The sequence below is a fragment of the Triturus cristatus genome, chromosome 10 (genome assembly GCF_964204655.1).
Source record: "Triturus cristatus chromosome 10, aTriCri1.1, whole genome shotgun sequence".
Taxonomy (NCBI): Eukaryota; Metazoa; Chordata; class Amphibia; order Caudata; family Salamandridae; genus Triturus; species Triturus cristatus.
In genome coordinates, this window is record NC_140593.1 from 427,513,812 (window position 1) to 427,528,244 (window position 14,433).

Consider the following 14,433-nt stretch of genomic DNA (forward strand, 5'->3'; position numbering starts at 1 on the left):
GAAATTAGAATTATAAGCCAACATGGATTTTATATATTATTAGAACATTGGAATGTTGGAAGCTCCATTGAAAACTGGGCTTATAATGGCTGGTATAAGACCGGAGCTCCAACATTCCAATGCTTCTTTGTTCACAGGTGTGGCTGTGAACAAAGGCTTCAGGGAGCCTGATGGGATTTCAATCCCCTCGCACTCCCTAAAGCCTTTGTTTAATTTGTTAGAACATTCTGCCCTCTAGTGGCAGAATGTTCTAATAGCCTTATAGCCCTTTGTAGCTGGCTATACCGGCTAGTAAAGTTCCGCTCCCTTGTTAAAGTCCCTCGCACTTCGGCTCGGGCCTTTAACGCTGGAGCGGGCCTTTAATAGCCGGTATAGCCCGCTACAGCGGGCTATAAGGCCATATTATGTAAATGTAATTTAATGAGGATTTCATATTTCTGTTCTTTCAGTAACCAGTTTGTTCACAAGAGTTGTTTCACACCCATTGGCCCAAAGTTTATTTTTTCTAAAGGCTTCCTGCACTGTAGCCACCTTTATTTGGAAGTTATCTGTCAAGGGAAGCTCAACACTGATCAAAGACTGTCTAAAACAAAAGTCTATCTGCCTATTGGGGCTCCTTCTGTTTTGGCAGCAGACTAGGCTTTTTTTCTCAAGGGTTGTAAGTAGCCTGGTCTCCAAATTCTTAGGAATATGTACCTAGAAGGTGTGTTTTTGTAAATTAACTTAAGAGGGGTCCGATGTGGTTGGATTCGGAAAAGCTGGAAAGGATAGAGAAGCAGAAACCTAGATTAAGTTTAGCTCTGTGATTTTGAAAACCTAGGGAGCAAAGCATTGCAAGCCTACTTTTCCTGAAAGTCTTCCTCAGAACGAGGACCTAGAGGATAGTTCTAGGAAAGAAAAGGAAAGAAAAGGTCAGAAATGTTGAGGTGATTCATTTAGAGAAATTTGTGAATTACCGTTGAGTTAAACCTTATAAAAACTGCAATCACTGATGTCAAGGAAGAGAGTTTCTTGAGGAGGGAGAATAAAAGAAGATAGCATACTTGGAAAACTTCATAATGTCAGCAAAATGATTTTGCAGCGATTGACCCTAGTTTTTCGTAGAATCTCTGGACCTTTTAAAGATTCTATGAGTGCCAGGGAATTTGGCTTCCTACTGACCAACACAGCTAGGAGGATCCATATCTGTCCAGAAGAAGACTGTGGAGCTTCTTCTACAGTGGCTGGAGGAAGGGTGGAATGTCCAAAAGTCCTAGATTTACTTAAAGTTTGCCTTTGTGCAACCCAAAACGATACAAAGCTTCGAAAGGTGGTGTAAACAGCGAAACAGATTAATTTATAAATGCAAAAGGTTATTTTCTACTGCAAGTTTCCTTTCATGCTGCACCTAATCACCATTGCAACATTCCGCTTTTAATCTATGCAAGGGAGTGTGCTAGGGGCAGGCCGGTTAATCATGACAAAATAGCCAGATCTACTACTAACATGATCTCATTCTGCCCCAGATCCAAACCCCAAGTAAAGGAAGGTGTGAAGCAGTATATCGCTTGATGTACCTATTTATAACATGTATTCTTTTCTTTAAAACACGTCTTACATGTCTGACCCCGGGCTGTTGGCTGTACGTAGGATTTTGTACTGGAGTATATATCGCCAATCCAAAGTGTATGCTAGACCAAGTAGACTTGCCATCTCACCACATCGTGATACCGTGCATCATGCAAAGAAGCCATTTTTTAAATGAGCACAATGATTACATCATTGGCAGTCAACTCTTCGTGAATATGGTGCGGTGCTGATTTCTATCAGTCATGAATGATAGCAAATCTGGGTCAGAGTGAGCTGCATCCACAAGAAGGTAAATCTTCAAGACCAGTGAGGACTTGAATAGTTTTGACTGTGAACCTTAATGAAGTGAGGGATCAGGCATTTTTCACACTTGAACCCCTGGTTTGGGGTCCAAGCAGCCTCCCATGGATGTTGGAGCCTTTTTGAGCCCCAGGGAAAGACTGTGTGAACGTCTGAAACTGGAAACTATAGACTCAGGTCTGGAGAACGCTTTTGAAGATCTTCATCTGGAAATGTATTGATCATCTACTTTCTAATCTAGTGCATTTGCTGCAACTGAGTGAAACTTTGGGTTTAAAGGACTGTACTTCTCAAAACAATTTGCTTTGAAAGTGGGAGGCATTGCTTTGTGTAGTGGCAAATAATGATGCCCTGCTGTCAGTCATAACACCATAACAATCCGATGTAAGTTAATTTTGAATAAGAAAAACTGTTGTAAACTTAAAAATCACTCCAATCATGTTTTACTATGCCTACATAAGATTGTTTTTACTTTCCTTTTAATCAAAACTATGTTTTCTTTTCTAGTAAATTGATTTGTGAATTTTATCTTGTCTATTTCTGGGGACAGTCTTGCAGCTCAAGCCCAGCTACCAAAAGAGAGTCAAGTCTTTCCTTATCCTCTGTGGGATCCTCTGTCGGGGTGCTCAGCCACACCTCACATCAGTCCTCTGTCCTGTAGTCTGCTGGGGGATTTTCCTGAAATCCCAGCGATCTATTTCAATTATTTTAGGAAGCGTAGGGTGAAGAGTGGATAATGATTCTGTTCATTTAAACGTTGGTAAAATACATTGGTTTAAGATACAAATGTAAACGCATTTACCTGAATGAAGACACTTTAATATTTTAACAGCATTATTTAAATAGTGAGCGCACAGATGATTATTTTCACAATAACAATTTAGAAGTGGTAATTAATCTATTATTTTTTGTCACTGAGAAAAACAGACTGTCTGAAGTTAGTCTTGCATATTTCTCAGATGTGGGACTATGCTGTGTGAAAGCAGTGTGGGGCATATTTATCAATAAGTATGCAGCACAGCGCAGCAAGTCACCTTGCTGCACTGTGTTACAGAGAAAGGGCAGGAATATGCCGTATTTAACATAATACAGTGCATTCCAGCCTTTTCCCAGTGCTGGCGCACAATGGGCTGCGTAGCGCCAACGCAGTCACCCTTGAAACATGGTACAAGGATGCCAGCATTGCATGCAGGATAGTTTTTTTGCAGGTAGCGGCACCTACCTTGACAAAAGCAATCCCCTGAGGCATATTCCTCTTTCTATGTGTGCTGCAAAATGCACCACATATAGAAAGAGGAGAAACGAGGAGAAATAAACATATTTCTCCTCATTACGCCTCCCCTGGGAACGGGTAGCCGTTTTGGCACATTCCCAGGTTTCAAAGCAATGGTAAATCTGGGAATGAGTCAAAATCCATGGGTGCTGTGTAGGAACACCCACGGAACGCTTACCTGGGGCAGAGTAACGCAACACAGCTAGTTGCGCTGTGTTGCGTTACTCTGGGTTCATCAAGCCACTCAGGGCCAAGCAAAGTGGCCTTGCGTTGCTTGATAAATCAAATTTCCGGATTGCGTTGCACATAAGCGATGCAACCCCTTGATAAATATGGCCTGGTGTATTTAAAATCTAAAATAACGTGGATCTGATTTGCCAAGAACTTCATCTGGGATGTGTGTCAAGTGTGTGTCTAACGCACTGATAAATGTGACTGCCATCCACAAACGTGTCCATCTGCACCATGTACACGCTCTGCAAGGTGTAAAAATGAAAATGAGAATATTTGGAAATCATACAAATCCCTTTTATGAAATGAAAGCAAAATATTTTCTTTCCATTTTGTCTATTCAATTTCTGACTGATGCAAAAGTTAGACGAGGGTCTATCGACGAACAGGGCAAACAGGGGGAAGAAATGCTACAGCAGCAGCAACCACCTGTGTGAAATTAACTGAGTTTTATGTGTATTGCCAATTTTGCCCACTCCATTATTACCACTTGGCATGAGCTAATCTGGTAATTTTACAATGTCAATGCACCTTCCGTGAGCATGGGTAATTCATACGCACGCAGCATACCATATGCACATGCAGTATAAAGTATTATTGTATTGTGCTTGTATGCACAGTTTGCGTTCAATTTCAGGCACGGTTTTTGCTCGTGCAAATTGTCATGGTGCTCTGGGGAGTTATTTTGTTGAAGTTATGGATGACAAATCATTTCATGCATGATTGGGGTTAGGAGAAGTCCTTGCCGTTTAAAATTAAGACTCCTTAATGTTCTGTGCACTCCAACGAGCTATGTAAAGTTTTGAACAATGGCCTTCTTTATGGCCTTATTACAAAACATTGCACAGCGGGTTGGGAAAGTCTTCTTTTTCCTCCAGTGTAGGCAGATTGAGACGCTTTTCCCTAAAAGGGAAAATGCAATATGTAGACGGTCTTAGTTTCAGAAGCACGGGGAGGTCATGACTACTGCACATATATAGCTTCTGTCAACAGGGCTCTGGGCTATGGGGAGATAAGGAATTCCGCATTTTAGTATAACAAGCTTTGCCTTTGATGGAACACTTCAACCTTGTCCAAGGTTAAGCTCTGCGTTTGTTAATATAAGAAAAATGCTTGCATATGGCACATGGAAACAAAGGAGGGCAGGCAAGGAAAAGTACGTTTTTACAATAAAATAATGATATTCAATTTTACTTAAATTCTGGCACTCTATAATTCAGAATTCCTTTCAAAAGCAGTACTCTAGTGTTGCCAGAAAATGTTAAAGCACTGGATGGAAAAATAAATGAAATATAATTGCATAATGAGAAAATGCCAAGATGTGTGCTAACTGTAAAACTAAGTTTTTTTCACACACTGGGGACCTAACATAAATGTCTATTTCCACTCAGCGTCTAAAGGTTTTCCGAGCACCTACCGTACATTGCAGATGATGAATTCACATTCTATAGGACCAATGTATCATGCAACTTGAAATACAAACAAGAAATCAGATGATATTCAACTGATGTGTTTAGGAAAATCATAATTTATTGTGTCAAATATTTTAAGCCAGAATAATTTATCATAGTATAAACAGTGGTGAAATATTTGCTTTTAGTTTTCAATCTGAAAATCGCAAAACTGTCAAAATCCAGTATGAAAAATATTCGAAGTTCCTATTCTGGAATGTTAAACAAAAATAATACTAATTAATTAAAAGCAAATCTCATCTGCTCATACAGTCACAACACAACTCATAACACACTTACCACTTTTGTATGTCACTGGAATAAAAAAAATTAAAAAGTCTGAAATATATTTACAAAATATTATTTTCATATCCAACCAGTATCATATATTTAATAGAAGCATTATTAATTTACATCACTGCTCGCTGCACAACTTTGATTGAGCAAAAATATTAAGGCACTCTAATCAAGTTACTGGTACCATGTTGCTGTGTTTGTACAACTTTTATCCACATGTTTACATACTAGCTTTTTAACTTTGCAATAGAGGCATGGGAAAGTGGAAAGCTATAAACATATATATGTATAGTGCAAGGAACATGTGCGTGGGAAACAAAATAGCTAGTATGTAGCTTAGAGGGGAAGCAGGTAACTTTGACTCCAGGCCCAGTTTTTGAGTTGAAAAAAACTAATTAAGCACAACAAAATCTTTGGTAATGAGTCTTTAATTCTGTCAAATGTGAAGCTTATTTGGGAACATATTAATGGCAGAACCCAATTTATGGCTCTGTCAACTGGACAGGGGCATCAAAGGACACAAAGTGTCCCACTGTCAATATATATATATATATTCACTTAAAAAACCATAGGTTTCACACATGTTGTTAGGTGGACATTTCACTCGTAAAAAACCAATGAAATTCCACCGTTATAGTTAGTTCAGATAACTATAACTCGCGCGCCTGCAATCCAGTGCTCATGACGTCACATATTTCATCACTCATGACATGGTCAGTGGCATCACTCATGACATCACTGATGACATCATCCTTGTGATAGAGTGGCGGTCGTGCGAGTTATAGTTATCTGAACTAACTATAACGGTGGAATTTCATTGGTTTTTTACGAGTGAAATGTCCACCTAACTATAACATGTGTGAAATCTATGGTTTTTTAAGTGAATTTGCAAGTTTTTTTAAATGCCAATTCCTAACTATAACGTGTGTGAAACCTATGGTTTTTTTAAGTGAATTTGTACGGTTTTTTAAATGCTGTTTTTTTTTTTTTTACACCCTTCGGGGTCCTTTAGGGACCCCCTGACAAAGGCTAGGGGGTCAGGAACTCTCTACCCTGCCCCCTTCTCACGTTTGCCACCTCTCTTTTTCACTCTCGCACCCACAACAAACAAAATGGCGGCCGACGCTTCCTGATTTCGACCGATTCGAATGTTGACTGTCATGAATCCACCAATCAGAATTACGCTCGCACACGTTAGGGTGCGCGCATGGTGCGCGCACGTGCGCGGCTATAGATATGTATGTGCTTTTAAATGCTATTTTCTCAGAAACTACTGAACAGATTGACTCCATATATGCAAAAGGCACTTCCTTGACCTGAGGACTACCTCTCTGCCAAATTTCAAGTAATTCTATTCAGCCGTTCAGGCTGTACCTTTGACTAAAGGTCCTATGGGAAAATGCATGGGGAAAACGTGTTTTGGGACCCCCCTTTTTTCTCGGCCCCCGCTTGACGAATCACCCCGAGACTTTCAGGGTAGGAGCTGAACGGAGCACCCCATTAGTTGTGAAAATTTCGCGAAGATTCGTCAACCGGTGCCAAAGTTATTCAAAATAGAATCTTCAGATTTCCTATGGAAACACGGTCCTAACTATAACTATCTACTGGCGACCGCCAGTAGATAATATATGCCACAGGAGATTCTTGTAGTATATATTCACTGAAACATAGGTTTCAGGGACAATATAGTTAGTTGGACATTACACTCTTATAAAACCAAAGATATTGGACAGTTATAGTTAGTAGAGCTAACTATAACTCGTGTCCCCGCAATGCACTGCTGATGATGTCACATATTACATCACTCATGACATGCTCAATGACATCACTCATGACATCTCAAATGACATCACTGATGACATCATCCACTTGATCATCTGATGCACCTCCTCACACCCTAATAAAACCTTTCATACAGCCACTCTAAAATACAGACTACCAAGATCAAAACCATAGACAGACCAATAGCAGTTAGTACATACTGGCGCATTCTGGGTTGGGGGATTAAGTCCCCTTAAATCCTGAGGTTCCCTGGGGGCCAACTAGCCCGCCAGCTACCTCCAGTAAGCACCACAGAGCTGGATTGCAGAGAGGTGGTCCGAGGCCACGCCCCTTTTTACACCACTCTAGAAAACGCGACTCCTGGTGCACTGCTGGTGGGGTCCTTGTGGGACTCCCTGATCAGGCCTAGGGCATCAGGGTGTTTCTACCCTGCCCTCTTTCCTTGTTTTTCATCTTTTTTCCACCATTTTTCTTGTGACTCTGTTACCGAGTCACAAGATGGCCGCCAACACTTCTTGGTTTGGAGTGTTGACAGACAATCAGAGTGAAGCTCGTGCCCGGGAGGATTTGTGAATCCTCCTCGGTGCTCAGATATATATATATATTTTTTTTAATTTCTCAACAACTACTGAACAAATTTACACCATTTAAAAAAGCACGCTTTATGGACCAAGACCTACCTTTTTGCCAAATTTGGTGTAATTCCGTTCAGCAGTTCCAGCTGTAGCCTGTTTCAAAATCCCTATGGGAATTAACATGGGGAAAACGCGTTTTGGGCCCCCTTTTTTTCTCGGCCCCCGCTTAACGAGCCACCCCGAAACTTACGTTTTGAAAATTTTGTAAAGATTCGTCAAGCGGCGCCCCACAGATATTGGCAAATCAAAAAACGCTTTTCCTATGGATAATAGGTCCTAACAACCTACTGGTGACCGCCAGTAGGTAAAAAAAAAAATATATATATATATATATATATATATATATATATATATATATACACACACACACACATACATATATATTCTAAGTGACTTTGACTCACACAAGTGGGTCTGTAAATTTGACATATGGTCTAACATGGAAGAAGGCTTCATTTTACTGTATTTTTAATACAAAAAATGCCATTGTCTATCTACAAAGATAGCTTTCTCAAAATATTTTAAATTACAAGCTAGAAAAACAACTGTAAGCTAAAATTTTACAACATACAAAATAGTTATTATAAAGTTAACACTACATTCCAGCAGCACAAAACTTACAAATATTGCTGTTTGATTGAAAAATATCTTATATGTCTAAAATTGTTTCTGTGGTCATAGCGTTTATTCACAGGCAGTCCTACAAAGAAACCTAAACCCCATCTTGTGAAGCATGATTTAGCCAGGTTTTTTGGTCTAATCCCATGCTGCAGAGTTAAATATATAGAAAGGGAAAGGCTCATGTTCCATATGTTTCCAATTTAAGGATTACATATATTTGTATATATAACTTTCACCCTGGACAGAGAAGAGGCTTGCCAATTGGTTAGTCTAATTTGACACATGTAAACTTCAACGTATTTGAAGACACGCTGAACCAGAAACATTTTTAAAGCAGAAAATACACAGAGCTCTGGCACAAAATAATAAAAATAGATCGGCAGTGAGATCGTTTTTACAAAGTGTTTAAAGCACATAAATCTATCAAATTAATTTAAATAGATAGACCGTAGTGATCATTTCCTTCCCTACTTTTTAATATGCCCTTCAAACATTTTCTCTAGTTTTCTTTACTTTTATTTTTAATTATGTTTTGCCATTTCTTTTATTTGACTGTAAATCTAAGGGCTTTCTTTTCAAATGTAAACTCTTTTAACATTTAAGGACGGAGCTTCCTTGTGGATCTGATGTCATCCTCCTGGGGAGATGCCACTGTCTGTAGCCTCTACTATTACACTGTTATGGGCAGCTGACATCAGTCTAGCAGTAATACTTGTGCCCTCTCCATGTCTGTGGGAGTGGTAAATGTTTAATTACAGCAAGCACAACACAATGTAAGGCAGACATCTACATTAAACAGGGAATAATACCTACCACAACAGGAAATTAAATAATAAATAATTTATCCGAAGGATATGTTTGGAAATAAAACTAAGGGACCCATTTGGATGTCTGACACCGAAACAGGACTTAATCCGCCTGACTATTGGTTTGTGGGTTCACCCGCCGATTTAGAATGCAACCGCCCTATGCGAAGTCGGAAGCATTAATATTTCCATTGCAGCTTGTGCGGCAGCTGGAAAAGTCCGCAGCACAAGCTGCAATAAAAAAATTGATATTTACAAACATTTTTGCACTTTGTCACACTGTTCATGGATGTTTGGATGCATGGATGTTTGGGCAGGCCTTATAACGGAGGCTGCGGGGGGACAGAGGCCCTGCTAGGGGCCCCTACAGTCAGTTTCCGACAGCCTTTCTATGGCAGTCGGACTTCCATAGAACGACAGTGGGAAATGTGGATCATAATTTCCGCGGCGGTGCCTGAGGAGGCAACACCTCCATTTTGGGGATTATGATCTGCCCTCTAACCGGAAGCCGAGCGGAATTCCCCCACGGATTTGCCTCCGACCGGCAGCATCGTACTATGGCAGTCGGACAGAACCCCTGATGTAGGATGGAAAACCTCTTCCACCCAACATCATAATGAGACCCTAAATGGTAAGAATAACCTTTTAAGAAGTAGAAAGCGCAACCTCCAAAATAATTATTCAGCCAGTAATTATTGCTATTCAATCAGCCATCAGTAAAATGCATTCTGCAATAAAGTAGCAAAGCAAGGATTGTGATACTTAATTTATCTTTTAAGTGCAATAGCCAGTAAGAGAGTTCAGGAAGTACAGCACCTTCAGTGGAGAACTGCCAGATTTTAAGGCTATACACAAAAGATGGGTCTGAATGGAAACCACTACATCAGAGGTGATCCTGAAATTCTGCCACAAATTTCGCCCCAAATTCCCCACCCCGACCCTATGCAGATCGAGTCCTTGTTTAGATGAAGTGTGATAAAGCTTACATCTTCTAACTGACACAGAGAATAGAACTATTTTCAAAAAGGACATTTTAAGAACAGGAGTTGTGATTTTCATTTCCCCCTCAGATTGGAACCCACTGTGTAATTAATGCAAAATCAATTTAGCAATCGGTCAGGCTCTGATTATATGGGATTATTTTTTGGCATTCAATATCTTGACTAGGTCTAAGGACTCTATCTAGAGTTTGACAGGCAGGATACTCCATCAAAACGTGAGGGATATCCTATGTGCTTTATCATAAGTGCCATATGCTATAATACACTCTTAATACAGAGGACAGGACAACTGCCACGTTTGTCCACCAAACTCTAAATAAGGCATATGGTTCACAATCAGGTGCCTCTTTAGAGTTCAATGGAAAATGGCATGATAATGGCATGTCTGTCCTAGGCATACAAAATACACATAAAAACATACCCTTAAAAGGAAGAGTTGTAAACTATTGCACTTTTTAAATAACCCAACCATGTTTGTTTGAGTATTACATACAAAAGAAATACATTGACAACACCCTTAGTGTCATTTGCAACAACATTTAGAGATCCTAATAATACTGTAAAAAACATATAATTACATTTTGTTTTACATCAATCAGATTTGTAAAAGATGTGTTCATGTTTTATGACCTCATCCTTGGGCCGATTAAAGTTCGATGGAAACATAAAAAGAGCAAGCACTTTGGCAATTTCATTTGAGGCACAAATGCGGCATTTTATGCCCACGTTGTAGCTTATTTTTGTGAGGCAAAAGCACTTTCGGCAAAAGCATTGCAGGCACTATACTTAACAGTGTGAATAGCATACAATAAGTTAATATCACGATAAAAAAATGTCTCATCATTTACATTTTCTTTGAAGAAGATACTCTGCGCTTCAGTTCAATATTCAAAGTCTGGCGGAGCATTTCACTTCCGTATCAAATAAGGGAAGCCACTTCGTCATTTCCTTCACAGCTATTTTTCGGATTGTGAAAAATACTTGCATGGGGGAGATGCAGCCTTGAGAACTTGGTATCTATCCCCTTCCCCTCAATAGTTTTTTAATACTGTGGAATTAATGGCACTTTGACAGTCTTTACTTCAGATATATGTGAGGATTTCTGAATAATGCAGCTTGTTGTGCCCTGCAGTTGTTCTTCTCCTTGTGCCAGGTTGGTCAGGGCCATAGCTGCGTTGATTTCTTTCCAGTAGGTTGTTTCATCCTTGTTGGCGCCATGTTTATTGGCTGCACTACATTGAATGACATTGGGGGGAAAATATCACACATGTCAGCAAATGTATGCCTGTAGTTTTAGTTTCTTAAAGAAAAAAATAAAATGTAGTTCTCACCTGTCACTTTTTATCGGTCCTTTCTCTGGTGTTTCTGAAAATGCAAAGAAAGTCAGTCAGTTAACCATTCCACAGAACAGAAAGGTAAACATTTTACAAAGCCTCACCCTATATTGTCTCTGGAGATAAACAAGTGACTGGGAATAGGACAACTAGTGTACTGTTCCTCATGAAAGTTAATTGTATGCAAAGATGATCCCTCAAGTTTGAGCAGATACTGTTTGCGCCTGCTCTAATCATCACACATACTGATTTTGCACTGCAGCAATTATAATTTGATGGGTACTAATATAGATCACACCGTCCCCCACTAAAGTGCCCATGCCCATTCCACAGTTTGGAACTGAAACAGATATGAAACAAATTTGGTAGTGTTTATACTGACCTCAAGTGAGTGGTCAGTCACTTACTGATTTGAGTCACACTCCATCTTTATCCTGTTCACTGAACTCAATTTGCAACTGGTTGCAAATCTATTCCAGTCATGCAGAACCGTAAACTGTCATTAAATGTTTCTGTGTGTTTGGTATTAATGGGTCCTAAACACACACACACACGTGCACACATGCATGCACTCTATCTCTCTTTCTCTCTCTCTCTCCCTCTCTCACTTTCTGTTGGTCAGTCTCTCCACTAATTTTACCTGTGACCCCTTCTCTGTTCCAATGGCTAAAAAGCAATACTAGAAATTATTAGACCTGACATCCTAACCAGTGCTAAAGTGCTTGTGCTCTCACCTTCAAACATGGTAAAATTAGCCTACACCCAATTGGCACATTTAATTAATATTTATTTGTAAATCCCTAGTAAATGGTACTACATGTATCCACGGCTTGTAAATTAAATGCTACTATTAGGCCTGTAGCACTTATTATGCCACCCAATAAAGTAGCTCTAGAAAAACATGTTTACTACAGCCTGCAGTGCAGTTTTGCACTGCCATTTTGACCTGGCACATTAAACCTTGCACCAGGCCTAAACCTTTCTTTTTTATACTTATATAACTATAAGTTATTGCAAAGGTAGGGCTTAAGGCTCATTGGTCAGGGTGCATTGTACTTAAAAAAATAGATGAGTGTAGTTCTGTTTTCCATGTATTGGGAGTGAAAACTTCCTAAAGCCGTTTTACATTGTTCTAAGACCCATCTCTCCTATTGACTAAAAGTGGGGTACCTTATTACATATATTAAATGCTAACTTTAGATTGGGAGCAGATAGATATATGCTGTTTACACTCAAATGCACTCTAATTTAAAATCCTACGAAATTATAATGTCAAATTTTAAGTTAGAATTCTGAAAATATTACTTTTAGAAAGTTGGCATTTTCTTGTCGCAAACATCTGTGCCTTCTGACAGTATACTGGGTCACAAGACAGTGAATAGCTCTGCTGTTGGGGTTTGTGTATTGCTTCCAGACAGTGACGTAAAGGAGATGGACAGGATAGGCCTTTTTGGCAGATGACTGAAGAGGGGCTATATCCAGCCCGACTTACATTTCAAAGGGCTTTGCCTCCTGTACACACAAAGCAACCTGCCCCCAGGCCTGCCGTTCCTTTTGTCACCCCTAAATAGTTTGGACCCTTGACAGGGAAAGAACTTTCCAAAACCATAGGTGGGGGAAGGGGAGGGAGTCCCCCATCAAAGGCTGACACCAGGTATGACAATTGGTGCTCCAGAGCCATTCATCAGAACACTCCTGAATCTGTGGAAATTACAGAAGAAATACTGTCCTGCAGCCTGAGAAAAGCCATGCTGCTTGAATAACTGCTTTGATATCTAAGAATGAAGATTGGACCTGCTTGGCTTTATCTCAGGCTACCCCGTGTGACTCCAAGGGTCAGTAGGCTGACCTCCTGTGTGACTTACATAGACACAACAAGCTTCAAAGGCCTCCCCGCAACTGAATTGCCTGGATCTGCAACAGGACCAGCCTGAACCCAGCTGCTGGCCTCTGTTGTGAGTCCTGATCCTCAAGAAACCCCACAAGATCCTGGAACCTTGTCTGACATCAGTAAGAGTTCCTCCTGGGTGAAAAGGTGAAACTTCTGAAGATTGGGCTTATAGTGACTGCGAACGGGCCTGTTCACACCGATACTCTTCTGCCTGTGATGACTGTCAATGTGAAGCTCCTACAATGACCGACAATGCCAGACCTGCACTTAGCTCTACAGCAACAGAAGTCCACAATGCCCAACCTGCTCTTCTTGCTACAGTAATGATAGTCCACGATGCTCAGCCTCCTCCTTGTGGCCTCCTCCACCGAGAAAGAAACTCTTCACACCAGGCTTAGAAGATAACTTTTCAGTGGGACTGGTCCTTGTATTTGACCCACACTCCATCACAGTCAGCCTGAACTTGTGACTTTCCCCTGGTCTATCATGTCCATATGGTTGCGATTTGGGCTTTGTGATTCTAGGTGCTATTATCACTAAAAACATTGAAATTGAATATCCCCGACTCTACTGATTGAAATTTTGTCATTCTGATATTGTTTTATTTATTTTTCTAAATTGATTTGGGATTTTTCTTGTGTTGTGTTTTTACTTTATTACTGTCTGTTTGCTGCATAAATGCTTTACACATTGACTCTAAGATAAGCCTTATTGCTTTTGTGCCGGGTAACCAGGAGGTTAAGCACAGGAGGTTAAGCACAGGTTAATTAAGTGACTTTTTGCTGATCACCCTGATGAGGATTGTGGTTGTTGCTTGAGTGGTGCTTCTACACCCTCAACCGATAACCCACTTTCTCACAGAGATGCTTCTGATTTAAGGACAAGTTTGACCTACATAGAAATATCTAAAAATAATGAATAAATAAACTTTGAAGCCATAGTCACATAAGAGCATAGCAAAAGAGCAAGCCTTTTGAATAAACAATCCCGCTATTTTTTGTAAATGTCCATGCTTCTTTCATTAATTGATGCTTAAAATTGGTAATGTATCATACACACACATTAATTCAGTGTACTTTATATTTTCTGCACTTTAATCATCAATAGAATGCATGCAAATTCCAAAATTGCTAGTGAAAATGTTCTTAAAACTCGGAAGCCACAGAACGGGTAATGAAAGAACTGTGCTTATATGCTTCAAGTCCTGCTTGACAAATAGGTAACAGTGCATCAACATTTTGA

At 39.9% G+C, this 14,433-nt stretch overlaps 1 protein-coding gene across 2 annotated transcripts in view; it reads right to left on the minus strand.

The window, feature by feature from the left end:
* Nucleotides 1-7,933: 7,933 nt before the first annotated feature.
* The window catches only part of MKX (mohawk homeobox), a 239,742-nt gene continuing 233,242 nt past the window's right edge, over nt 7,934-14,433 (minus strand). The window contains exons 6-7 of one of the 2 annotated variants that reach the window (XM_085631768.1): nt 11,298-11,331; nt 7,934-11,198 (exon numbers count right to left, since the gene is read on the minus strand). In XM_085631768.1, the coding sequence (XP_085487894.1) occupies nt 11,009-11,198; nt 11,298-11,331 (224 nt within the window). In that variant the 3' untranslated portion in view covers nt 7,934-11,008. The remainder of the gene's footprint in view (nt 11,199-11,297; nt 11,332-14,433) is intronic. The other variant, XM_085631769.1, reaches the window with a different exon arrangement.